The following is a 27,833-nucleotide window of genomic DNA, read 5'->3' on the forward strand; positions in this document are numbered from 1 at the left end:
CACCGGACGGCGCTGCCGGTGTGTGTTGACTTTGCGCCCGGGCGCAGGTCGCCTCCGCTGGGCTCCGGAGCTTCGCAGCGTCCCGGCGAGGAGAGGAGCGGCCCGGCGGCTCCGCCGGCTTCGGGACCAGCTTCCGTGGAGCAGCTGGTCAGCTGACCCACCTGACGACCGTGGATGAGCGGACTTTATGAAAACACTGGCGATGGAGGCAAAATTACAGCCGAAATGAGCGACCTGTCCGGGGGCGGCCAAAGGCTGGATCCTCTTCCGGGGGGGGGTGGCGTTCCTCTTCATGACGTCGAGAAGAGGAAGATTTCAGAACCGCGTGTTTGAGTGTATATTTTCTTAAAAGTGGAGCCACAGTTGAGGGAGGTGACTGAATGTTTCACTCCTGGGGGGTCATACAGAGGCTCTGGGAGGCAGTATGGCTGTAAAGACTCCTTTTTAAAGTGAATTTTGCATAATATGACTCCTTTAAGAACCCGTCTTTTCCGGCTTCTATAGCTGATATGGCTTTCTCTCACTGGTCAGCTCTCGGTGTTAAATCCTTTAAAGGTCTCTATATCGATGACACTTTTGCTTCTTTTCAACAACTTTCAGAAAAATTTGACCTCCCTAAGAGTAACTATTTCCATTATCTGCAGATGAGGAGCTATGTTAGAGACAAAACCTCTCAATTCCCAAACAAGCCATCAGATCAGGGCAGTGACATTGTACTGCAACCTGTCCCATTATCTAAAGGCCCCATCTCCTTTCTGTACGAGGAAATATGTTCTTTTCATAACTCCTGGTTATCAGCAGTTAAAAGGGCAGGGGAGGAGGACTTGGGATTTGGTGTTGAAGATGATTTATGGGATAAAATTTTGAACCGGGTGCACACCTCTTCTTTCTGTGCCAGGCATGGCTTCATTCAGTGCAAGATTCTACATCGCACTCACTGGACCAAACAAACTCTCTGGTATTCATCCTACCGTGACTGCAGACTGTGAGCGCTGTCCTCAGTCACCTGCAAAGTCAGTACATACGTATGTTCTGGTCGTGCCCACGCCTCCAATCCTACTGGACTCAGATGTTTTCAGCTTTGTCGACTGTTCTTCAAGTACCTCTTCATCTAGATCCACTAGTAGCATTATTTGGAACACTCTCTGAAACTCTGAACTTGTCCAAATTGAAATCAGATCTCGCTGCTTTTCTGACACTATTAGCAAGAAGCAGAATTTCAGTGTGCTGGACTGTCCACTGTGTGTGGACCATCGCCTCCACAGCCTGAAGCAGAATTTCAGTGTGCTGGACGCCCCCATCGCCTCCACAGCCTGAAGCATGGCTTAGAGACACTCTGCACTTTAGGAAGCTTGAAAAAATCAAATTTACTTTGCGTGGTTCTTCTGGCAAATTTATGAAAACATGGAAACCTTTCTTTGATCATGTTCAGACGTTGCAATTCCGTAATATCCCATCATAGGCAAGATACTTTTCGTTATTATCTTACAATTTTATTTTATCTAAAACTTTAAAAACTGACCATTTGCTGACCTGATTATTTATTTTTCTTCCTTGAAGACCATGTTCTTTATGTTTTTTCCTTTCTTTTATTATAGTTAAGGTGCTGTGTCATATGGACACCAATTATAATGCTCTTGGATTACTTGAATATGTGTGTGTATATGTGTGTATATATATATATATATATATATATATATATATATATATATATATATATATATATATATATATATATGTGTATGTGTGTGTGTATATATACATATATGTAGATGTTTTTTTTCTCTCTTGCTATTCTCTTTAAAAAGTAAAACTTTTCAAATCATCTTTGAATTCAATCCAAGATTGCATTTAATATTATATTTTGCTGATGCATAGTGTTGTATTTCACAGTATTTATTTATTTTTTTTTCTTTTCAAATTTAATTTATTTTGTTGTTTTATTTTATGTTTGTGTGTATGTATATGTATATATGTATATATATATTCTTTTTTCTTTCTTTTCTTTTTTGGGGAAAAAAATTACATTTCTAACCTTTTTTGGAAAATATTTTCATTATTTTGTGAAAACTCCAATAAAATATCTTTGAAAAAAAAATGAGTTAAGTTGAAAAACCATATTAAGCAGTGGTGGGCCGTCAGGGCCTGCAAAGCCTTCTCTGCTGGCCTAAAAAGTATCTGAATTACAGACTGATGTAAATTATATTTTGTCCATAAATAATTAATAAATGATTCCAAACGGTATGTTCCAGTTCCTTTCATAGTTTCCCCGTGGTCGCGCTGCTTCCAGACATGTTTTTTTCATATTAAATCATTTAACCAATCAGATTTCAGGCATCATCTGTTGCTAGGGTCAAAGAAATCTGCCCGAGGCCTTCGCTATCCGTTCCTGATGGCGCAGTGAAGTAAAGTGAAGCGTCAAACAGACAGCTGCTTCAACCAATCAGACAGTTGCTTCAGCCAATCAGATTTCGAGTTGGCGACTCAGCGCCTTCTAGCTTCTAACAACAGCAGATCCAGGCCCTCTGATTTACATTCACCAAGAGATACAGTAGGGGGCGCTATGCACCTAAGTTGTTGGTCGCCTACTGCAATTATTCCAAAGAAGAAGAAGAAGACCTGAAGAGAAATAAAACTGAGGCCAGAAATCCCACAGGACAGCTGGACTTTCAGCCCTGGCTTTATGGAACTGAAACTCACGGATAATCTATATGACAGAGCAGTTGAACTCTTTTTGAGGAAGGAAAGGAGGATGGATTTTGTTTTCAAATAATGGGGATTTTGGTGAGTAAAATGTTCCTCTTTTCCTAAATAATATTGCTGTTTTATTAAGTTGTTGATGCTCATTGTATGTGCACAGATGTAGTAGGAGACTTGTGCTCTTCAGCAAAGGCTTTTATTCTGGCTGCACAAGTATCTATCTGCTGTGCAACAACTCTTTATGTGCATATCTGCATAATAAGATTTTTTTTTGTAGACAAAATAGTTATTGAGAGGTGGATTGGTTCAGGCGGATCTGTTCTGAAGGCCTAATGCTACGTTCACACCGAAAGCGTCGCGGGCGTCGTCGACGCTTGCGACGCCTCGAAGCTGACGCTTGTGACGGTTCAAGCACGACGCTGACACCAAGTGGTCACAAAGCTCACGACGCTTGCGACGCTCTTGACGCGAGTCAGTTTGTTGGCGCGCGGGAGGCTGTGATTTCTGTTTCCAGCAATGGCGGATCGCATCAGGAGAGTGGCTTGGCTTTATTTGTTAAATAAAGCCAGACAGCGTCGTCGGCGGGCACATGGGCGTCGTCTCTGGGTTCATCCCATTATTCAGAGGCGTTCTGAATTTGGGGAGTTTCACCATTTGCTCCAGGAGCTGCGGGAGGATGAGGGTCGCTTCCAGGGCTACTTTCGTCTCTCCCGGGCCCAGTTTGACGACCTGCTGGCCCGCATCGGTGCTCGGATCACTCTCCAGGACACCAACTACAGACGCTCAATTCCTCCTGAAGAGCGCCTGTCCATCTGTCTCCGGTTAGTCAGTGACATTGTATTATGATGTTATCTTACAAAATGCACTTTTTATCACTATAAGCACATATAGTGCTGGATAAATTAGCATACAGACTTGGGAGACAACAGGGTCAGCCTATCCCTACGTTTTCTTTTACTTAACGTTATTTATATAAAGTGCAAATATGCTAAGCTGGTGTAGATTTGTTCATATGTAGCCCGCTGTAATGTATGCTAAACTTATTAGCAGCACTAAACGTGTTCTGAACAGGCGTCATTACAGAGAGCTAATGTGACAACTATGACACCTAGTGACAGGTGACAGACACGCAGTATGGACTAAATTATTTGTGACAATATCTACAGATGGAGTTATTTATGTTTTATGCTCCCCACGTGCTATGCATGTTACTAAATTTACAGTAAAAAAACACAATGTCTGCTAGTTAAATGTCATTTGCAATAGGTTTTATTTTATTCCATAGACAAGAAAAAAATATTTTCCATTTTATGAGTAAAGTAATATGATTATGTGGTCAAAAATATGCAATTTATTATTGCTTGCAGGTTTCTGGCCACTGGGGACTCCTACAGGACCATCGCCAGCAGCTTCAGGGTGGGCATTTCAACTGTCTCCCAGATAATCCCACAGGTGGTGACAGTCATCTGGGAGAGCCTGGTGGAGGAGTTTATGCCTGTTCCTGGAGCAGAGGAGTGGAGGTCCATTGCGGAGGAGTTTGAGGAGCGGTGGAACTTTCCTCTGTGCTGTGGTGCTGTGGATGGGAAGCACATTCAAATGAAGGCACCCCCCAACTCTGGCTCCCTGTATTTCAACTACAAGTTGCACCATTCCCTGGTCCTGCTTGCAGTTGTAGATGCGAGATACAGGTTCAGGGTGATAGATGTTGGAGGTTATGGCAGAACCAGCGATGGAGGGATCTTTGCCAACTCCGCCTTTGGCCAGGCTCTGCGTGCAGGTACACTGGATCTGCCTCCAAACCAGCACTTACCCGGAGCTGACCACCGAGGATCCCAGCCTCATGTATTTGTGGCAGACGAGGCGTTTCCTCTTCGCCCCTACCTGATGCGCCCCTTTCCTGGACGTGGTGGCCTAACCCTGGAGCAGCGCATCTTTAACTACCGCCTCTCCCGGGCCCGGCTGGTGGTGGAGGATGCGTTCGGGATTTGGTCGTCCCAGTGGAGAATGTTCCGCACTCTGCTGGAAATCCACCCTGAAGTTGTTGAGAAATGTGTGAAGGCGACGTGTGTTCTCCACAACTTCATGAGGATGTCTGCAGACGGGCGAGCGCCTGCATGCAGAGGAGCGGTGGAGCAAGAGGAGCCACTTCCAGGTGTGCGGCGGACGGGGGCCAACAATGCGACCCGAGACGCACTCAACACTCGAGATGTGTTCATGGCCCACTTCTGTGAGGAGGGAGCAGTACCGTGGCAGCCAGCAGAATAGTCATGTCCTCACAGCACTGACCCACAACGGCTCTTTTAAGAGCCACCCACAAATACCTAAAGAGCACTCCTTCTATTATAACATTTAAGCAGCTACATTTAACAATGTACAAATAAAATGTGTATATTAATGTTTTTCTTGTGTACATGTTTCTATATTCAATACTCTTTGGAGCTTTTTTTCCATCCTGTTTGCAGGTAATGGCTGCCAGACTCTACTCCTTCCCCAGACTTCTGTTTCATCACAACATGCACGTTCAGACCAGTCTAAACAACACAAGGTGAAATAAATAAAACAAATTTCCAACAGAAAACTGTTTTTTTCCTTCTAAGATTATATGAAACTAAATATCTACAATTGGGGAAATCAACATTTTCAATCAATCAGGATTATAAAATGATAAAGGTGTGCTTAAAGTCACAGTCAAAAACAGGAGTTGCAGAGAGCATAATTTTTTTTTATTTAACAAAACATAAAACTATATACATAAAATATAGAGACAAGAATAGAAAGGATCTTGATTGGAGGAGGTGCGGTGGAAGAGGAGGGACACACCGGAGTCTGGTTCCTCTCCTGCAGAAAGTGTCACCTCATTCAGGTCAAATTACTGAGTTGGCTCCAATTGTTCCAAATTTAGCATAAAAGTGCTGCTTTCATATAATACTTTGTGTATTTGAAATTTGACAAAATCTTTTGATTGAGGCGGCACTTTTTGCAGGAGAGGAAGCAGAGAGAGGAGGAAGTGCTCATCTTCTGAGTAAGGTTTCCTCAGTTCTGCCAGCAACTCCCGCTCAAACGCTGATGGCTCTGAGCGGTCCTGGAGCCTTCTTCTTTGCCTCTTACGAGGTGGCCCTTTAAAGAAACACAGGACAATGAGAATCCTGACAGCTGAAATATGTTTCACCCACAATTCAACCAATTATTACAAAGAAAATAACATAAGCAACAACTACATTCTGTGTTAAAAGAAGAATATGTGTAATTTAACAATATCTAAACAACTTTTATGTTAAATTATGTCAAAGTAAATGAGCATTCATAGTACAATTGTTATTTAAACTGACCATGATTATTTCACATCTGAACAAATTCAGTAAAATTCCTAGATTCACAGTTCATCATTCAAAGACACACACAAATGAATGACTATTGGACCCAAAAGTATGATAAAAGTTTCAAAAGAAATATTTTCTTGACACAAGCACGTAGCTCTCCAAAAATATACATCTATAGTATTTTTTGGAATCTACTTGATTGTGTGGATCTTTTTCAAAGCTTTTAAAATATTCCTACATTCTCAACCTTAGCAAAATTCCTGCACACCTGAAGGTGTAGGAGCAGATGAAGGGCCAGCCTGCGCAGAAGAGGCAGAAGAAGCAGCAGCAGCAGGCACAGGTGACTCTGGGTTAGAAGAGGATGGTTCTGTCCCAGGTCCTATGTCAGCAAGTTCTGTATGAAAAAATAAATGATTAAATAAATGCACCGTTTCTGTTTTTGGTTCTATTTTTCCAAAAAAATAAATATTATTTATATTATTTCCACTGCTTGTACTCCTGCTACTAAATATCAAGGCAGCACACCGATCAGACAGAAATCAATGTATTTTGTTTAGCTATCATAAAATGTTTGTGTGAGTGTTTTTTTCAACAAAATCAGACATAAAGCACCTGACATCCCTGCTCCTGCTTCTTCCTGTGGCTCTTCTGGGTGGTCATACCCTGCTTCCTCCTCTTCCTCGACCCTTGGCAACAGCATGTTGCCTGACGTCTCCCGTGGGGCGATGTGGGGGTCGAGGAAGGATAAAACAGCTCGGTATTTCCACCCCTTGGCTGACCCTGCCTCTGAACCACTCTTCTTCCTCCTCTCTTGCTCCTTCCTGAACTCCTTGGTGTACTTGTCTCTCAGGCTCTTCCACCGATTTTTGCACAGTTCCTCTGGATAAACATTGGTTTTAGCGGGAAAGATAGCAGCGGCTGTACAATGTTCTGACTGAATGTAGCACACAATACAGCGCGATGAAAAGTTTAGATAACTTACTTGGGACCCCGATCTCCTCGCTGATCTTCCCCCAAGCAAGATCCTTTCTATTCTTGTCTCTGTAGTGGAAAGACGACGTGTCGTACAGCTCCGGACGAGCGCACACAGCCACAATCAACTTGTCCTCCATCGTTGTCTTTCTTTTCCGGACTCCTGGTCCTGACGTAAACGACGTGAAACGTAGTGACGTAGCAGCGGAGGGATCGTCTCTGATTGGTTGACGCTCAGCGGCAGCGCGTCGAAAGTTCAGTTTTCCCAACTCTCAAAAAGCGACGCTCACGACGCTCCTGACGCCGGAGACGAGCGTCGTGGGCGTCGACGCTCGAAACGCTGGAAAAGCGACGCTCATGACGCTCCTGATGCGCCGCCCCGCCGCCCGCCGCTCCACGACGCTCGTCCACCATCGACTTTGCATAGAAAAGCGACGCTCACGACGCCCGCGACGCTTTCGGTGTGAACGTAGCATTAGTGTGAAATGCTCGGTCCGCCACTGGTGAAGTATCAGTAGATTTTGTGTTCTTGTTCCAGTTTAGGCTGAATGTGGAGATGATGAAGCTGATACTGGTTATGAAATCACAGCAACATAGTCTGAGTGCTGCTCTTTCCCTGGTTGTGCTGCAGCTCTTTGAAGGTTTTCATTGTTTTATTTCTTGTTGTTAGTGATCCAGGTCTACTTGTGTTCCAGCTGTTAGTAATTTAGCTACTTGTCATTTATTTAGCAGTTTAATCTAAATATTTTAATTCATATTACTACTTTGATTGATTGATTGATTGATTTTATTTGTTTCATTCTTTTTTAAAAGAAAGAAATGAAAAGGAACAGAAAAAAGAAGAATAATTCATCAATCAATTTTTATTCGCTGTATTTTTTTTATTGATGTTTTTTTTACATCATTATTATTATTTTATCCCAAATTAGTGTAGTATATTCACTCTATCGTTTTTCATTTATCAGTTCAGTGAGCAAATAAACCATCTCTTTAAGTTTGTCTAAATCTCTACAACAAAACCCAAATGAATTGAAATGTTCTAAAATTCCCCAAAAATATTCAAAATAATATCAAATTAAGCAACAATTACTACAAGCTCCTCCTGACTCCACGAAGGAGGGACTGACCCCGGGGTCAAGGGGTCATGTTGCCGCTTTTTTGTGTCCAGTTAAAGGAATTCGGAAGTGTTTGAGGAAAGTCTTCTTTAAAATATTCTAATGCTGGTGAACTGGCACTTCCTGGTTTCTTGTTATTTTAAATTTATTCAGAGTAGCGACAAAATCTTTTCTTGTGTTCTGTCATATTTTTCCTCTTGTTTTCCGACTGATGCTAAGATTAATCAGTTGAAGAATCTTTTATTATTCTCTTCATTTTGTTGTTGTGGCTCAGTTTAATAGAGGTTTATAATAATTCTGAAATGCTGCATTAATCTCTTTCCATATAATGTCAGTTTATCTTGTTTTTGGTACTGTTATTCTATATTTTGATCGTATAGTTTGTCTTTTCCATATTTTTGTTTAACAGTCATTGTGCAGCTTTAGGTCTTACCTGACAAATGTTTTGAAACCTCAACCTTTATTTTATCCTCTTTTCTTTATACATGTCCACATTTTGATTTGTAGCTTCTTTCATTCTAATCATTACTTGAGGATCTTATTTCTCGCTGTTATTTTCCCCCAGGCCTTTTGGATAATTTTTAAGTTCTTTAAGTTTATTTATTTATTTAGTTACTGTCCCAAGAGAGATCCGTTTACCTCTGATAACTTCTTGTAATGTATCCAGAGTATATTTGGTCAACTTCTCTTCAGACATTAATCTGGAGAAAGGTCTGTATCTCAGGTTTTATTTAGTATTGCTGTTTTAATGTGAGCTCGGATTCAGTTTCCAAAATAGTTTTCTTTGCTCTGTTGTCTAAATGCAGAACCAGGCAAGCTGGTGAATGATCAGGGAAGTTTCTGCTTTCTAAATTCCATCTTATAATCTTGTGTCCTTCATGCTGACAGAATAAAATAAATCTCCAGCAGTCTGCTCTGTGGGGAGCAGAGTGTAAAGGTCACCAGTCGTCTGGTGGATCCAGGTTTTTCTACGAGTGTTTGTTGGTTGTTCAGCGGAGAGCAGCGACTGTGTCCATCACCAGTAACGTCAGGTCAGGTCTGATCACTTCTTCTGTGGTCAGTCGTGTGTGTTGATATTCTTGCTGTGACTTGTTGGCGGTCTTGTGGTTCCTTCTGGCCGTGCCGTCGGCTGCCTCAGAGCGAGTGTCGGTCTGATGGAGAATGAGAACGCTCTGCAGCCTCCTCGGCTGGTGACAGTGAAAGTCTTTGGCTTGTAATAAAGCTTCTTACTGCATGGTTCGTGTGTGCGTAAGTTTCATGTCCCGTGGTTATGTGGGTTGTTCTCTGAATGGAGTTTGCGATGGCGTCGCCCCCGTACGCAGCTCGGTTGTCCTGCTTCGATGGCGTCTGGTTGTGCTCTGTGGAACATGAACACTCTCCGCCCCCGTGCTCGCTTCTGATACAGGACTGCGCTGACGAGTCCTCTGCTTTCGTTCACGTCCAGGTGGAAAGGTTTGCTGTGATCCGGGTTTGCGAGTTCAGTGGCTTGGAGAAGTTTTTGTTTGATTTTGATGAAGGCCTTTTCTCCCTCCACAGTGCATTCCAGCGGGTGGGAGTCATTTCTGCTTCCTGCAGTTTTAATCATTTGGCGCAGAGGGGGGATTGTTTCTGTATATTCGCTTACAAAGTTTTTGCTGTAGTTAGTTAAGCCCAGAAAGCTCGTTAGTTCTTTCACCGTGGCCGGCTTCGGATGTGACAATATTGTGTCTTTGTGTCTCCTGTCAATCAATCAATTAATGTATTTTTGTACAGCCCAGTATCACAACAGCAGCTGCCTCAGAGGCTTCAACATGTTACATTGGTTGGTAAAAATAAAAACAGTGAATAAGCATAATGTTAATATGTCAAATTCACAGTAACGAGACAAAACGAAGCAACCACCGCCTTAGACCCTCACATCCGGCAAGAAAAAACTCCAGAAACCCAGTGGGAGAAGAAGAAATCTTGGGGAGAACCACAGTCTGGAGGGATCCCTCTCCCAGGGACGGACAGCTTTGGCAACAGCTAGCATGAGACAATAAGAAGTAAAGCCTAGGACTATGTTGAGGACAGTCCGTTGGACGGTCCAGCACAAGAACTACGGATCCCAGAAGTAGAACCGAAGCCAGTCCGCGGGCAGGACCGACAGGAGTGTCCTCCCGGTCCGGACGGAGCTGTCCTGTGACTGATATGTCCTTGTGGCTCACCACTCTGCCCAGGAAGGTCACTGTGGGTCGGCAGAGCTGCAGCTTCTGTTTAGAAACTTTAAATCTTTTCTCTGCCAACCATTTGAGGGGATACATTGTCGCTTCGGCTGTGGTTTGCTCTGGTGGGCGAGCGATCAGTATGTCGTAGACATATTGGAGGAAGGTCGCGTCAGGCGGGACAGTCAGTTGTCTTCTCTCATTGGATTTCTCAGCGCGGCACTGAAGAGGGAGGGGCTGTCATTCAGTCCCGAGGCAGCCGGGTGCAGGTGTATTTTTCCTTCATAAGAGAACACAAAGTACTTCTGTGAGTTCTCAGTTATCGGGATGCAGAAGAATGCATTGGAGAGATCCATGACTGTAGAAAATGTGTTCCTTTGCTCTCTTCCTGCCAGCATGGTGTCGGGGTTCGGTGTGTCATAGTTTGATGTTTCCAGATTAGCGTTTTTTTTTTTTTTCTTAGATCGTGTACCAGCCGGTAGTCGGACTTCCCCGGTTTCTCAACCAGGTTCAGTGGTGTGTTATATTCTGATCGTCATTCAGTCAGGACCCCTGTTCTCAGTAGCCCCTGTATGGTGATTCTTACTAGGGCTGCACGATTATGGCCAAAATGATAATCACGATTATTTTTGTCAATATTGTAATCACGATTATTCATCACGATTATTCATTACGTTATGTAAAACATACCTTTTTATTGCACTTTTTTTTTCAACAAACAAGTGTCAAATTGAAGCTGTGCGTCTTCAGCACTTCAGTGAAGTCTGGTGTGCATGCGCACATAACTGAAGATGTTTTAATTAGAATCTAAACAACTATTTAGAACCATGTCAATGTTGTGAACGAACATATAGACGCGCCGACTGTGAGTTTTTACAAACGTTTGACCAGACGTCTGTTCTGAAAAGAGCCGGATTATGACTTTGGAACCTGAACGCCTCACAGCTGAGCGACCGTCACCTGCTGCATTCTAACCCCTGAGAGCAACACGACGATCACTGAACAACAAGATGAAGATAAAACAGCAAGAGAACAGTAAACAGCCACGCTAAACCCAGAAATGAAACCGACCAGAACAATGATTCCCTCGTTCTCTCCAAGCCGCCGCTACGCCGCTCACATCCTGAACTGTCCGTCAATAACAACCTTTCCCGTTCCGTCCCAGACGCTCAGCGTTTACATCTTCTTTCCACCGGTACAGAAGTTGAGACGCGTTCCATCGACTGATGTTTGAGCATGAAGGAATCGTTCAAAGCCAGCTAGTTCATCGGTGGCTAACAGCTAAGCTAACAGCTGACTGAGACACCGCAGTGGCGTCCATCTTTTACGGAGTGTCCCTGAAGGCAGCAGGAGCTACACGGCTCAGGTCGCCCCCTGGTGGTTGGCTGATTGTTGGATTAAAAAAGTGCTTGATTTGACATGCAGCAGAGTCTGTTTTTTCAATTTAAAAATCGCGACGATCATCTAAATTTAATCGCAGCAGCCAAAATCGTGATCATGATCAAAATTTGATTAATTGTGCAGCCCTAGTTCTTACACCATTTAGTTTAGCTTCAGGGAGGGGGGACTGCGGCTGACAGATAGGGATCTTGTTTTTCATTTTAATGTGTATCGGTTCAATGCTGGTTCAGTGTCCTACGTCTGTGGGTCCCTGTTCACTCCTGCAGGGTCCCTGTTCACTCCTGCAGGGTCCCTGTTCACTCCTGCAGGGTCCCTGTTCACTCCTGCAGGGTCCCTGTTCACACCTGCAGGGTCCCTGTTCACTCCTGCAGGGTCCCTGTTCACTCCTGCAGGGTCCCTGTTCACTCCTGCAGGGTCCCTGTTCACTCCTGCACCTGTTCACTCCTGCAGGGTCCCTGTTCACACCTGCAGGGTCCCTGTTCACACCTGCAGGGTCCCTGTTCACTCCTGCAGGGTCCCTGTTCACTCCTGCAGGGTCCCTGTTCACACCTGCAGGGTCCCTGTTCACTCCTGCAGGGTCCCTGTTCACTCCTGCAGGGTCCCTGTTCACTCCTGCAGGGTCCCTGTTCACTCCTGCACCTGTTCACTCCTGCAGGGTCCCTGTTCACACCTGCAGGGTCCCTGTTCACACCTGCAGGGTCCCTGTTCACTCCTGCAGGGTCCCTGTTCACTCCTGCAGGGTCCCTGTTCACTCCTGCAGGGTCCCTGTTCACTCCTGCAGGGTCCCTGCTCCAGCAGTTTTTCTGCGATTGGAGAGTCTGTGTTTTCTCGGCCGTGTGTTCTTTGTCATGTGGTTTTTTCTAGTGTTTGTGCTGCATGTGACCTGTGAACAGCGCGCTAGATGTTATTTTCTTCACAGTACTGCAGTAGTGGGTTAGCAGTACTGCAGTAGTGGGTTAACAGTACTGCAGCAGTGGGTTAGCAGTACTGCAGTAGTGGGTTAGCAGTACTGCAGCAGTGGGTTAGCAGTACTGCAGTAGTGGGTTAGCAGTACTGCAGTAGTGGGTTAGCAGTACTGCAGTAGTGGGTTAGCAGTACTGCAGCAGTGGGTTAGCAGTACTGCAGCAGTGGGTTAGCAGTACTGCAGCAGTGGGTTAGCAGTACTGCAGTAGTGGGTTAGCAGTACTGCAGTAGTGGGTTAGCAGTACTGCAGCAGTGGGTTAGCAGTACTGCAGCAGTGGGTTAGCAGTACTGCAGTAGTGGGTTAGCAGTACTGCAGTAGTGGGTTAGCAGTACTGCAGTAGTGGGTTAGCAGTACTGCAGTAGTGGGTTAGCAGTACTGCAGTAGTGGGTTAGCAGTACTGCAGCAGTGGGTTAGCAGTACTGCAGTAGTGGGTTAGCAGTACTGCAGTAGTGGGTTAGCAGTACTGCAGCAGTGGGTTAGCAGTACTGCAGTAGTGGGTTAGCAGTACTGCAGCAGTGGGTTAGCAGCGGGGCTCCAGATGTTTGATTTGTCCAGGCCTTGCTTCATCACGGGGCTCCAGGTTCTTGGCTGGTCCTGCCGCCACAGCCAGGGTGGTGTGTGGCGCTGAGTCTTGACTGAGTGTGTATAGTGGCGTCAGTGTGTCCTGTAGATCCACTGCAGCGGCCACGCCTTCTGGTCCAACGCAGATGTTCTCCACTGTTGACCCCGCTGTGCCTTCCTGGGTGATCACATCTTCTTTTGCTCCCCAGAGGCCGTGGGGTCGTGGGTCAGGGTTCAGGAGCTGTAGGTCCAGTGTGGGGTGTGGACGGGGGACACGTACGTCCCGAGGCTTCTGATCCACGGCTCCCATTGCTTCTAAGCCTCGTGGAGAGGAGTCTCACCGGGACGTCTCAGCCTGTCCCACCATGTCTCTGACCTCTGACCTCTGACCTCTGCCTGTGTGAGCTGAGCTGCTGTTTGTATCAGCTGATGGGATGTTTTGTCTCAGAGACGCCGCCTGATTCTACCATCAGGGAAAATACTGTCAGTGTGTTTTTCTTCAACAGATTATTTGTCCTTCATGGTCGCTGTCGCGACCTTCACCAGCAGATCCACCGGCCAGTCGGAGGAGAAACGTCTGCTCCAGTTCAGAACCTCACTTTGAGTTTTCATTCCTTCAGAAAGTGGCCACAGCTCAGGTTTTTCCTGGAAAATATTCCAGCCGGTGTGTGTGTTGAGGGTGTGTGTAGTGAGGTGTGTGTAGTGAGGTGTGTGTAGTGAGGTGTGTGTAGTGAGGTGTGTGTAGTGAGGTGTGTGTAGTGAGGGTGTGTGTAGTGAGGTGTGTAGTGAGGTGTGTGTAGTGAGGTGTGTGTAGTGAGGTGTGTGCAGTGAGGTGTGTGCAGTGAGGTGTGTGTAGTGAGGTGTGTGTTGAGGGTGTGTGTGGCTGGTGTGTTGTGCTGTGTGTTCATGTTCAGTTCTACAGCAGGGATTATTTTGGTTTGGACACAGTCAGCTACTCCCCCCCCTGGTAGGACCTCGGCCCCCCAGAGCATCATGGGACGGTTTGGGGGCTGGTTGTTGTGGAGGTTCCTGAGGTTGATACCCCCCTTGTGTCGGTGGGGGGTCAGGGGTCAGTTTTGTCGCGGCCTGTATTGTAGGAAAAGTTGTCCTTAAGTAAAGTTTGGTTTGATCTTTTCACTCCAGTGATCCAGTGGATCTCTGATCTGAGTCTGTTTTGATTTTCACTGCAGTTTGAGTTTGGCAGCAGATTTATCTGATCGGTGTAAAAACTTTTTCTACGGTTTTGGAAAGAGACAGACCTTAATGACTGACCTGGTGTCTGTTTCTAGATTTGCATATTGCGATGACTTTTGCAGTTTTTCATTTCTCTTTATTTATTTATTTATTTATTTATTTATTTTCATTATACTTAGTTAGATTATTTCTGTTTTCAAATTCTCTAAAATGACTTCTATGTGGCCACCAACTCTGTGAGGTCTGGTTAGAAATGTTGTTTTTATGTTACCTGTTGTTAATTATAGAAATATTTCATCTTTGGCTTTTAAACAGTCGTGGCCCGGTCTGCTCCCAGGACAGTTCTGTGTTCTTATTCATTCACTCTTAATTATTGTCACTCAAGGCCTGATGTCTGGTTTTAGAGTCTCTTTACTAAATATTAACCTATTGAAAGGTTTAAGCGAGTCATTTTAAAGACTGGGATCACTGGTCTCAAATCTGAAAACTATAAAGTTAAACTTCACTGCCAACGTGAAAATTAAAATTACTGGATCTTCTCGAGGTGAGATCCAGTCCAAGCTAGGGCTGCACGATTATGGCCAAAATGATAATCACGATTATTTTTGTCAATATTGTAATCATGATTATTCATCACGGTAATTCATCACGATTATTCATTATGTTATGTAAAACATACCTTTTTATTGCACTTTTTTTTTTAAACAAACAAGTGTCAAATTGAAGATGTGCGTCTTCAGCACTTCAGTGAAGTCTGGTGTGCATGCGCACATAACTGAAGATGTTTTAATTAGAATCTAAACAACTATTTAGAACCATGTCAATGTTGTGAACGAACATATAGACGCGCCGACTGTGAGTTTTTACAAACGTTTGACCAGACGTCTGTTCTGAAAAGAGCCGGATTATGACTTTGGAACCTGAACGCCTCACAGCTGAGCGACCGTCACCTGCTGCATTCTAACCCCTGAGAGCAACACGATGATCACTGAACAACTAGATGAAGATAAAACAACAAGAGAACAGTAAACAGCCACGCTAAACCCAGAAATGAAACCGACCAGAACAATGATTCCCTCGTTCTCTCCAAGCCGCCGCTACGCCGCTCACATCCTGAACTGTCCGTCAGTAACAGCTTTTCCCGTTCCGTCCCAGACGCTCAGCGTTTACATCTTCTTTCCACCGGTACAGAAGTTGAGATGCGTTCCATCGACTGATGTTTGAGCATGAAGGAATCGTTCAAAGCCAGCTAGTTCATCGGTGGCTAACAGCTAAGCTAACAGCTGACTGAGACACCGCAGTGGCGTCCATCAGCAGCTACTTTTACGGAGTGTCCCTGAAGGCAGCAGGAGCTACACTGCTCAGGTCGCCCCCTGGTGGTTGGCTGATTGTTGGATTAAAAAAGTGCTTGATTTGACACGCAGCAGAGTCTGTTTTTTCAATTTAAAAATCGCGACGATCATCTAAATTTAATCGCAGCAGCCAAAATCGTGATCATGATCAAAATTCGATTAATTGTGCAGCCCTAGTCCAAGCTTCCTGTATGGGTCAGTGTGAGTGTTTAAATGTTCCCACTTGGATGGTCACCACCTGTGTGCGTGTGTGTGTGTGTGTGTGTGTGTGTGTGTGTGTGTGTGTGTGTGTGTGTGTGTGTGTGTGTGTGTGTGTGTTCGCTCTCTCAAGGTCGGCTCGAGCGTGTTTACTGCCAGCCGTCCTGTCTGCTCTCTCTTTCTCTCTCTCTCTCTCTCTCTCTCTCTCTCTCTCTCTCTCTCTCTCTCTCTCTGTCCTCTGAAAAGAGAAGTCCCTTCTCTCTTTTTCCTTTTTGCTGTTCATCAGGTTTTGTCTCCTCAGCGGTTCTGGACGCGGCCCTCTGGTGTTCCCAGCTCTCCTCTGTCTGAGGCTGTTCTGTCCAGTCAATCGTTCTAACGCCGGTCCCTGATCTTTCTTGGTCAGTCTGGTGTTTCGTTTAAGATGAATTTTGAACATCAGGCCTCCCAGGCTGTCTGGCTGCTGCTCCTGCCGACACTTAAGAGTTTTGTCTTTCATTCTGTCGCTCTTCTACACCTGTCGAGGTGAAGTAAATTACCAAGTTACACAATTTACGAGTTCTTTTGATCTAGTTTTAATAGTAGCTTGACTCAAAACACTGTTTTAATTTATTCAATTGTAGTTGTTTTAACCAGAATTTTACACTTTATCATTAACTTCTTTACCTCAGCACCCTGTGTTAGAGCCGCATATATCTCCAGGTTTTTCAGTTAGTCTGCACTCCGTCAATAACCTTTAAACCTAAGTTTCACACAAAAATATATTTAGGCAAGGACTGCCACACACACACTGAACTGCTTCCAGCAGTGGTTTTTGATTCAGAGGAGGTGAGAGACTCAAAAGCCAAGAGGTCACACGCCTTTCTGCGGCCGAGTGAACGTCAAGGTATGAGGGTCGGTTCTCCCAGTGTCCTCTTCGTCTAGGGAGGTGATAGACTCGGTACCAAGAGGGCAAACGGAGTACTGCAACCGAGTGAGTGTCAAGGTACGAGGATCTGCTCTCCCAGTGTCCCCTGGGCCTACCGCCACAGATTCAGTGAAAACACACACCACGCCGATAAAGGGTTCCACACACACTGCTGGTGTTGTCTGATGTGGTCTCCAGTGGGGGACATGGGGTCCCGCTGTCCACCGCGCCGGGGAGGCAGAGGGCTCTGGTTCTACCTGGGGGTGGCCCAGGCCCGAGTCGCCGGGTTGAGAGTATTTCCACTTTTAGTCCCGTAGAACTGGGAAGTCTTGCTAACCTTCTCTCAACCCCTCTGGTCTCCCTTTTACAACAGACTCAGAGTCAGTGTCCTCTGGTAGCCGATTCAAATTATGCCCGTTTCTATTGTTTTGCACTATCACCAACCACGATGTCCCCCAGAACTGTGCCTGGAGACCCCCGTGCAATGGGCGGAGCCCCGAGGGTTTAATTCACTTCAGAGCACAGGACCCCCCACAGCTGATGTGAAAAACAATAAAGATGAAGATCTGTCCCTGTGTCCTTATTTCCTCTTAGCTCTTCCTCAGTTCGTCAACCAGTATCTCTTATTTCTTAGGCGAGTCCCTGACTCCCTTGGGTCCCAGACCCCATGTTCCCGACTACCCAGCAGACACACTACGTTGTATTAACGTTGGTTCTTGGTAGGCTATGTGTTGCAACGTTGGACAACCAAAAGCCAACGTTGATACAACATCTAAAGCTGACGTCAGTTAAACGTAGAAATTTTAACATCAATCTGACGTTGTACTTTAGTTGGTTTTAAGTTGTGTTGGCTAGTAACCAACATCCAACGTCTGCTCAACGTTGAGTGCTAACGTTACGTTGACATCAGGTATATTACCAAAGCCCAACGTCGTCTAAATATTATATTGACAGCATCCAAACAATGTTAAATTCCAGCATCAGCCCAACGTTGTACTTTAGTTGGTTTTAAGTTGTGATGGCAAGTAACCAACATCCAACGTCTGGTCAACGTCAAAGGCGAACGTCAAATTGACGTAGAATACTGACGTTCAGTTGTTGGGTTTACAACCAAAGCCCAATGTCTTTTAAATGTTATATTGAAACCATCCAAAATTTTTTTAATTCCAACGTCAACCCAACGTTGTCCTTTAGTTGATTTTAAGTTGTGTTGGCAAGTAACCAACATCCAACCTCTGGTCTACGTCAAAGGCTAACGTCAAATTAACGTTGAATTCTGACGTTCAGTTGTTGGGTTTACAACGAAAGCCCAACGTCTCCTAAACGTTATATTGACAACATCCAAACAATGTTAAGTTCCAGTGTTAACCCATCGTTGTCCTTTAGTTGGTTTCAAGTTGTGTTGGCAACATCCAACGTCTGGTCAACGTCAAAGGCCAACTTAAAATTGACGTAGAATACTGACGTTCAGTTGTTGGGTTTACTACCAAAGCCCAACTTCTTCTAAACGTTATACTGACAACATCCAAACAATGTTAAATTCTAACGTCACCCCGACGTTCTCATTTAGTTGGTTTTAAGTTGTGTTGGCCAGTAACCAACATCCAACGTCTGGTCAACGTTGTTAAATTGAGGTAGAATGCTGACATTCAGCCGTAGGGTATATAACCAAATTCCAACATCCTCTCAACATTACATAATGACAACGTCGAAATAACATTAAATTCTAACATCAAGTCAAGTCAAATATATTTCTATAGCACATTTACAGACAGCAACAGCTGAAACCAAAGTGCTTCACATAAAAACAGTGCATAAAGAGCTTGATAAAATATATATACAGAGGGTAATTAAATATGATAATAATAATGAAAAAGCCCAGCTTATCTATGGGTTGGGCTGGTGGCTGGACACTTATTTAAAAGCAAATGAGAAGAGGTGGGTCTTGAGGAGGGATTTAAGGACCTCCAGGGTCTGGGCTGCTCTGATGTGAGGGGGGAGTGTGTTCCAGAGTTTGGGGGCTGCGACCGCGAAGGCTATGTCTCCCCTGGTCTTTTGCCTGGCCTTTGGCAACACTGAGCACAGTTGGTCAGCTGACTGTCGCTCTCTGAACCAGAGGTGGGAGATTGGAGCCGGATCACGTCATCTCCATGCCATGTTTTTGCCCTCACCATGTACCACAGACAAGCTGAGGAGCAGGGCTGATTAGATTCACCTGGTGTGATACACGGTCAGAGCAAAAACATGGCATGGAGATGACTTGATCAGGCTCCAATCTCCCACCTCTGCTCTGAACGGGTTGTAGTAGCAAAGGAGTTCTTCACAGGGAGATATAACTGGACATCTTCAGCAAAGCAGTGGAAGGAGATGTTTGGTGCATAACTGTCCCACAGGAGAGCGCATGTGTCTCAGGTGTGAGAGCTGCAGGTCTGCTGTTTACCTGCTGTGATCATGTGACCTGATTCAACAAACTTTCCCTCATAATCTCTTTATCACATTCTCTTCCACAACGCTATTAAATGTGGTTTTACCGTCTTATTGTCTTGAGGGAGACTCTGTGACTGGAGTGAGTAATTCTGTCCAAAGATCGTCAAAAAAAAAAAAAAAAAAAAAAGTCAGCGACAGTCAGCCCTCCTCGGCTCTTTGGTGAATTAACGTCCGAAAGTGTCTGAAGCAGGTCCTGCTGGTTATAGGATGTAATTTGGGGAAAAAAAACTTACAACGTCCTCATGCTATCCACTATAACCGGTGAGAGAGGATCTCCATCACAGCAGAATATCACAGCTTCATGGCCGCGGTCGCTTTGACAGTGCAGCTATTCTCAGATGGCTCCACATTACCCATCATGCCCAGCAGTGAAGAGAGCCAGAGCAAAATTTGCTGTTTTGTTGGCCATTTTAACAAGTGATTATTTTCATACCAATGCTGAGCTGTCACAGTCACCATGAGTGAAAAGTCTGGTTTCATCAGGTCACAGAAGTCATCTCTCAGAGGCTTACGGTCTCTGTTGGTCAGTGTTGCCCAGTAGAACTGAGCTTCATACTGTGTGTATATTTTATAAATGTGCTTTAATTTATTTTCGTTTATATTGTGGTTTTTATTTTTTTATTCATTTATTCTCCGACATTGTGAAGAAAAAAAGAAACGAATTGGTTGTTTACGATGTCTGTGAGACTTCATTCATTTCATTGGTTGCTATGTAGAAATACTGAAATCCTATTGGTTGGAGGGAAGCTAGTTCCCGCCCCGTCTGGTAGCAGCGCAGTTGATCCGGACGAGCAGAGAGGAGACACACAGGAGGAGGCGGACTGAGAGAAATCATCACTTTAAGGACGAATGAAGAGCTGGAAAAGCTTTGAGCCATCCACGAACGCGCTTGGAAGCGAGGAAGCATCCAGGAAGTGATGCTAAAACTCTCCGAAATTCTTGGTGAGTGATATTCTCAGCTCAGCTAATGAGCGACGTGTCTGATCAAGCTAGCTGCTGCGCCCTGCTGATGGCGGGCTGCAGCTGTGTGTGTGTGTGTGTGTGTGTTTTCCTGTCGTCTTGGTTCATCTGCTGAAACTACAGTTACTGCTGGGATACAGTTGGTAGATTGATTTATTTAATTTTAAAAGACATTTTATTGTGGTTTGATTATATTTTGGGATCTCTGATGTGAGCTGTAGCTTCATTCAGTTGTGTTTTGCTAAATCATCAGTGCAGTTTTCATGAGTGTTGATCTGAATTAACTGGTTTGATTGTTTTGTGAAGAGATTTTGCCAGTTTGTTTGTAAAATATGGGTTTATAATGTTTTTGTGTGCAGAAAAGTTGCATTAACTATAAAAAGTTAATTTGTTAGAGGTTGTGATAGAAAAATATTCTAGTTCATGATTTGAAATACAAACGATGGATTTCATGGTAAAAATCTGTAATCATAACTCACGGTTTAAAAGAAACTGAACCCATCATCAATTCATAGGTTAAAAAAATATTCTATTTGAGTTGATGTGTTGGTTCATAGAAACAAGTAAGTCTTGAAAGGAGTGAATAGAAATGATTGTTACTGTGTTCTTTACTAAGTAGCAGACAGAAATTGGAATAACACAAACGGCCACATGCTCTGTGACATCCTGTGTACAGTAAGGTTTTTATTGTCATGCAGGCTGAGTTTTCTTTTGTTCCCTTGGTTGATAACCTCTGGTACGCTGAACCCCTGGATTGAACATGGATTCCTCCTTGACCAAAGAGGTGGCGAGCTGTCCCAGAACCAGAACCTGATCCTGATCCCCCGGTGGAGGAACAACCCATTTCCTCACCTTTATCGCTGCCGTGCCGGTAGGACCCTCGAACCGGTGACTTTCAAACCCCGACACAGACCAGACTTTGACTAACACCGCTGACCGACAAAACCAAAACTCCTGAACTGGATGAGAGAACTGACAACACCGCCCCAAGGAACTTGACTGAACTTTATTGAACTTCGCTGAACTCGATCTCAGGATCTCTTTTCCTGTCAAGGAACCAGGATTTGAACTTTTGAACTTGAGCACATTTGTGCAGCTTTTCCACCTTTGTGGTGATTATTGGTTGAAATGGTTTTGTCTTCATTGGAGTTTCCGGCTGATAAGTTTCCTTTAATGTTATTATGTGATGGTTTTTGAATACAGTTTGTTGTGTAAAAACTTCATCTCCGACTCCAACTACTAATTGATATTTCATGGATCGTCCCGTATCTCCTGCCTCCTTGGAACCCGGAACATTGGCCCACTAGCCCGCTGGTCTCGCTTGTACCTGACTAGCGGGTTACATCAGCATTAGAAAGAATTAATCCATGGCTGTCAATATATTAACAGTCGTTGAATTAGGTGTCCGCGGGCCACATGTAAAGTGTGGGCCTTGAGTTCGACACATGTGCCCTAAGACATCCTAGAAGGGCTGCCCAAAAAATCCCAGACAGGAATAGAATTATTGGCAAAAATCAGAAATTGCCTGTGTTGAGGCCAGGCACCCTAACAGGGTCATTTTTTCCTTTACTCCCACCATAATGAAACTTAACATGGTGAAAGCAAATATGTATACAAACATTTTATGTATTACAATTTTTATAGATAAACAAATGTAAGTATGAAAATGAGGTGTAATCCTGGTCTAAAAATGAATGCAGGTCAATGGAAGGTGGAGTTTGGATGGCCCGTGGAACCGCCCGGTGAGACAGATCCACACCAAAATTCTACGCCTTCTAAATTGGACCAGGGTACACCCCTCCAGTGAGCTCTACTGCAGTAAAGTGGAACAAATAAAACTAATGGGGGCAAGTGCTGAGCTGGTAGGTTGTGCTCTGATTAATTACAATTGTCATTTGTTTCATTGCTTTAGGATTTCACAGAACAGTTATGCAGATGCTCCTGGAGATCCGACATGTTGAAGGAGCTGAAGGTCATCAGGGCCGCAGGACACAGCTCTTCCTGACAAGCTACAACAGCTGAAGAACTTGCTTCCATTCCTTTGGCAACGCGCCGGCCTCCCAGATATAACGTCATCGCACAAGGATCTCCTGAAGCACAGGTTCATCCAGATGCTGCAACAGCTCATAGCTTATCTGATCTGGACCCGGTGCACCGTAAAAAATAACACTTTGTTTCAACTTAGAAAAGTGAGTGTCCAGGCTGCCTTAGAATTTTGAGTTGCTTTAATTTAAGAAAATAATTTTAAGTAACTTCAGAACTATTCAAAATAAATGGTGTTTTCAATTTGAATGAAATTGATTCCAATTCAGTTATACTCAAATTTTTAAGTTTTCATAACTTGAGTAAAAATCAGTTCCAATAGAATTCTATAGTTTAGTCAAGACTATCATGTAATCCCTTTCAAATGAAATTACAAATCTGAAATAATTTAATTTACTGTTCAGTTTACCTACAATGTTGAATTAACCCAACTTTAATTTTTTTGTCAGCTGAACATTATATTATATTGGAGTCAGCTTCAACAGGACTCAATTCTAATAGTTTTAAAGTTCTGAATACAGATAATTCCTTACGCGTTTGTTTAACTTAATCTTGTCTCTATACGTTTGCAGAAAAAAAAAAAAAATCAAGTTCCGTCTTTTCACCATTGCAGCATTTATTAACAAGGTTTTTAGCAATGAAATTACAGATTCCCATCAAAAATGTTCTCAATCTTTGAAGCTTTGCATCATGGTAACTATCTGAGGAAAAACCATTTCTTTGTCACCGTGCTCACATATGAAAAAGGTTTGCAGTTAAACTGAGCAGTGACACTGGTCACTGAAAGATGGGATTCTTGCCAAATGTTTTGACTAAGGAGCACTGCAAAGTTACAACACTGGAAAACTGTTAAATTTACAATCCTGAAAGACCTATTTCAAGAATGACTTTCTACAATTAAAACCCGATAAAACCAGATGAAACTAGAGGAGAATGCTGGGCCCAGACGGCCCAGGGCCTTTATAGACTGGGCTTGTGTGGAAATCTCTTAATTTAGCAAAATTTTTACAAAGTGGTTTCTGAATAGTGTCACAAGAACAGTACAACAGAGACTAAAAGAAACCTTCGAGACAGTTCTGGAACATCATGGCACTGACATACTTTGCAGTAACGGTCTCTGTGTGGTTCCTACAGTCCCACAGAGGACTCTGGTCCTCAGTCCATGGACTCTTGCTGAGCAGTGGTCACTTCCGATGCCCATCAGTAGTGGATGTTGAGTCCAAACAGCAGAGCAGTGTGAGTAGTCCTGGATGCCATGCAGGATGATCTGATCCTCCAGCACCACAGCCAGGTCCGTCAGATCCTCCCCTTCTGGTATTCTGAGGATTCCCACGTTCAGTCCCCTCGTCACATCGTCCTCCATATCGGTGGGCTCCTCAACGATAAAAAGAAAAACAAAAAAAAAAGCACTGTTAAAATTTTTATTTGTCTGCAGGTTCCTCAAAGTCGCAAAAGAGACATTTAACTCCAAGGTCCACTGGTTTGCTCCTGCTGTATCCATACTGTCTCACATGGTTTGGAGAGACTTTTGACCCTTAAAAAAATAGACACAATCACTGTAAATGCAAAGGAGAGCTAAACTGCTCCCATCATGACCACGGCTGGTTCTGTAGTGGTCAACTGGTCTTCTGGGTTTCCCGTGACAGAAGTGCAAAGCTTACCTGTCCATCTCATCCAGGACGCAGCCAGGTGGAGCAAATACGATGAGCTACAACAGAAAATCTCATATTAGTACAGAGACAATGGTCACAACACACTCCACAGTCATAACTGTTTTGATGTTCCAGAGGCGTGCACATACACTTGCCGATCAATGCATAGTTTTTGTGTCAAATTCATCAGTTTAAAGGATTTAAAAGCTGAAAAATATTTTAGGTGGGCTGAGGGCAGCAGCACTGTGCTGTTTATTCCTCAACTAAATTGAAGACTTGGACCTTGAAGGGAAAAAAAGTAAACACCATAAAAAAACATCACATAAAGGGGCTGTATCACGCAAAATTCACTTTCTGTATGTTTTAACCTTGTTCTACAGTTCTGTTCTCACCTAAAACTCCCCAAAGCGTTTTTTTCCTTCGTGCCTGTGTGTTTAAGCTTTCCTGGTGTTCCTGCTGCTCAGAGAGGCTGAGAGGCAGCCCCTCCCACCGAGAAAACGCTCTGGTTCCCAGGTTCACGTCACACAGTGAGGATGCCCCCCCCCCCCCCCCCCCCCCAGGCCCTCAGCAATCAGCATTGCTGCTTTTTGTAACTCTGATTTCGAGGATAAACTTTAACCATCGTCTGAAAGCAACAGTCAAGCAAGAGTCTGAAGAGTCTGAAGAGTCTGGAGGGTCTGGAGGGTCTGAAGAGTCTGAAGGGTCTGGAGGGTCTGGAGGGTCTGAAGAGTCTGGAGGGTCTGAAGGGTCTGAAGGGTCTGGAGGGTCTGAAGAGTCTGGAGGGTCTGGAGGGTCTGAAGAGTCTGGAGGGTCTGGAGGGTCTGGAGGGTCTGAAGAGTCTGGAGGGTCTGGAGGGTCTGAAGAGTCTGGAGGGTCTGGAGGGTCTGGAGGGTCTGAAGGGTCTGAAGAGTCTGGAGGGTCTGAAGGGTCTGGAGGGTCTGAAGGGTCTGAAGAGTCTGGAGGGTCTGGAGGGTCTGGAGGGTCTGAAGAGTCTGGAGGGTCTGGAGGGTCTGAAGAGTCTGGAGGGTCTGAAGGGTCTGAAGGGTCTGGAGGGTCTGAAGAGTCTGGAGGGTCTGGAGGGTCTGAAGGGTCTGAAGAGTCTGGAGGGTCTGGAGGGTCTGGAGGGTCTGAAGGGTCTGAAGAGTCTGGAGGGTCTGGAGGGTCTGGAGGGTCTGAAGAGTCTGGAGGGTCTGAAGGGTCTGGAGGGTCTGAAGGGTCTGGAGGGTCTGAAGAGTCTGGAGGGTCTGGAGGGTCTGAAGAGTCTGGAGGGTCTGGAGGGTCTGAAGGGTCTGGAGGGTCTGAAGGGTCTGAAGAGTCTGGAGGGTCTGGAGGGTCTGGAGGGTCTGGAGGGTCTGAAGAGTCTGGAGGGTCTGAAGGGTCTGAAGGGTCTGGAGGGTCTGAAGAGTCTGGAGGGTCTGGAGGGTCTGAAGAGTCTGGAGGGTCTGGAGGGTCTGGAGGGTCTGAAGAGTCTGGAGGGTCTGGAGGGTCTGGAGGGTCTGAAGAGTCTGGAGGGTCTGGAGGGTCTGAAGGGTCTGGAGGGTCTGAAGGGTCTGAAGGGTCTGGAGGGTCTGAAGAGTCTGGAGGGTCTGAAGGGTCTGGAGGGTCTGGAGGGTCTGAAGAGTCTGAAGGGTCTGGAAGGTCTGGAGGGTCTGAAGGGTCTGGAGGGTCTGAAGGGTCTGAAGAGTCTGGAGGGTCTGGAGGGTCTGAAGAGTCTGGAGGGTCTGAAGGGTCTGAAGAGTCTGGAGGGTCTGGAGGGTCTGAAGAGTCTGAAGGGTCTGGAGAGTCTGGAGGGTCTGGAGAGTCTGAAGGGTCTGGAGGGTCTGAAAGATCTGGAGGATCTGGAGGGTCTGAAGGGTCTGGAGGGTCTGAAGAGTCTGGAGGGTCTGAAGGGTCTGGAGGGTCTGGAGGGTCTGAAGAGTCTGGAGGGTCTGAAGAGTCTGAAGGGTCTGGAGGGTCTGAAGAGTCTGGAGGGTCTGAAGAGTCTGGAGGGTCTGGAGGGTCTGGAGGGTCTGAAGAGTCTGAAGGGTCTGGAGGGTCTGAAGAGTCTGAAGGGTCTGGAGGGTCTGGAGGGTCTGAAGGGTCTGGAGGGTCTGAAGAGTCTGGAGGGTCTGGAGGGCCTGAAGGGTCTGGAGGGTCTGAAGAGTCTGAAGAGTCTGGAGGGTCTGAAGGGTCTGAAGAGTCTGGAGGGTCTGGAGGGTCTGAAGAGTCTGGAGGGTCTGAAGGGTCTGAAGGGTCTGAAGGGTCTGGAGGGTCTGGAGGGTCTGAAGGGTCTGGAGGGTCTGGAGGGTCTGAAGGGTCTGGAGGGTCTGAAGGATCTGGAGGGTCTGAAGGATCTGGAGGGTCTGAAGGGTCTGGAGGGTCTGAAGGATCTGGAGGGTCTGGAGGGTCTGAAGGGTCTGAAGGGTCTGGAGGGTCTGAAGAGTCTGGAGGGTCTGAAGGGTCTGGAGGGTCTGAAGAGTCTGGAGGGTCTGAAGAGTCTGAAGGGTCTGGAGGGTCTGAAGGGTCTGGAGGGTCTGAAGAGTCTGGAGGGTCTGGAGGGCCTGAAGGGTCTGGAGGGTCTGAAGAGTCTGGAGGGTCTGGAGGGTCTGGAGGGTCTGAAGAGTCTGGAGGGTCTGGAGGGTCTGGAGGGTCTGAAGAGTCTGGAGGGTCTGGAGGGTCTGGAGGGTCTGAAGAGTCTGAAGGGTCTGGAGAGTCTGGAGGGTCTGGAGAGTCTGAAGGGTCTGGAGGGTCTGAAGAGTCTGGAGGGTCTGAAGGGTCTGGAGGGTCTGGAGGGTCTGAAGAGTCTGGAGGGTCTGAAGAGTCTGAAGGGTCTGGAGGGTCTGAAGAGTCTGGAGGGTCTGAAGAGTCTGGAGGGTCTGAAGAGTCTGGAGGGTCTGGAGGGTCTGGAGGGTCTGAAGAGTCTGAAGGGTCTGGAGGGTCTGAAGAGTCTGAAGGGTCTGGAGGGTCTGAAGAGTCTGAAGGGTCTGGAGGGTCTGAAGAGTCTGAAGGGTCTGGAGGGTCTGAAGGGTCTGGAGGGTCTGAAGAGTCTGAAGAGTCTGGAGGGTCTGGAGGGTCTGAAGAGTCTGAAGGGTCTGGAGGGTCTGAAGAGTCTGGAGGGTCTGAAGGGTCTGAAGAGTCTGAAGGGTCTGAAGGGTCTGGAGGGTCTGGAGGGTCTGAAGGGTCTGGAGGGTCTGAAGGATCTGGAGGGTCTGAAGGATCTGGAGGGTCTGAAGGGTCTGGAGGGTCTGAAGGATCTGGAGGGTCTGGAGGGTCTGAAGGGTCTGAAGGGTCTGGAGGGTCTGAAGAGTCTGGAGGGTCTGAAGAGTCTGGAGGGTCTGAAGGGTCTGAAGGGTCTGAAGATTCTGGAGGGTCTGAAGGGTCTGTAGGGTCTGGAGGGTCTGAAGGGTCTGAAGGGTCTGGAGGGTCTGAAGGGTCTGGAGGGTCTGGAGGGTCTGAAGAGTCTGGAGGGTCTGAAGGGTCTGGAGGGTCTGGAGGGTCTGAAGGGTCTGGAGGGTCTGAAGGGTCTGAAGGGTTTGGAGGGTCTGAAGGGTCTGAAGGGTCTGGAGGGTCTGAAGGGTCTGGAGGGTCTGGAGGGTCTGAAGGGTCTGGAGGGTCTGGAGGGTCTGAAGGGTCTGGAGGGTCTGGAGGGTCTGAAGGGTCTGGAGGGTCTGCGCTTGGTGAGTTTCTCACAGGAAAATATGTTTTTGCGTGTGGAGAAGCTAGAGCTGAAGAGCTAAAGCTAGCTAGCGTATTTGTTTTGAAGCTCTGATTGGCTGAAGTAGCTGTCAGTCAAAGTCCACAGGGGGAGAGGCGGGATTCAGTGAACCAGAGCGTTTTCTCTTCCGGGT

At 45.8% G+C, this 27,833-nt stretch overlaps 1 protein-coding gene and 2 long non-coding RNA genes across 3 annotated transcripts; 2 read left to right on the forward strand and 1 right to left on the reverse strand.

Annotated features, from left to right (window-relative positions):
- Positions 1-3,925: 3,925 nt before the first annotated feature.
- Positions 3,926-23,455, forward strand: LOC115391887 (uncharacterized). The gene is made up of 3 exons (XR_003931794.1): positions 3,926-3,937; positions 22,946-22,949; positions 23,310-23,455. It is a non-coding gene; the product is annotated as an uncharacterized LOC115391887 (long non-coding RNA).
- On the reverse strand, positions 5,710-6,832 carry LOC115391886 (uncharacterized). The gene is made up of 3 exons (XR_003931793.1): positions 6,633-6,832; positions 6,289-6,414; positions 5,710-5,817 (listed from the first exon to the last, which is right to left on the reverse strand). It is a non-coding gene; the product is annotated as an uncharacterized LOC115391886 (long non-coding RNA).
- Positions 23,456-25,451: 1,996 nt separating the features above from the next.
- LOC115392392 (co-chaperone protein p23-1-like) lies at positions 25,452-27,584 on the forward strand (the record flags this gene model as incomplete). The annotated part of the gene is given in 2 exon segments (XM_030096983.1): positions 25,452-25,502; positions 27,330-27,584. Coding segments are annotated over 2 exon segments (306 nt in total), but the record flags the coding sequence as incomplete, so codon positions are not given.
- Between the last annotated feature and the right edge of the window lie 249 nt (positions 27,585-27,833).

This window comes from Salarias fasciatus, chromosome 7, assembly GCF_902148845.1.
Source record: "Salarias fasciatus chromosome 7, fSalaFa1.1, whole genome shotgun sequence".
NCBI lineage: Eukaryota > Metazoa > Chordata > Actinopteri > Blenniiformes > Blenniidae > Salarias > Salarias fasciatus.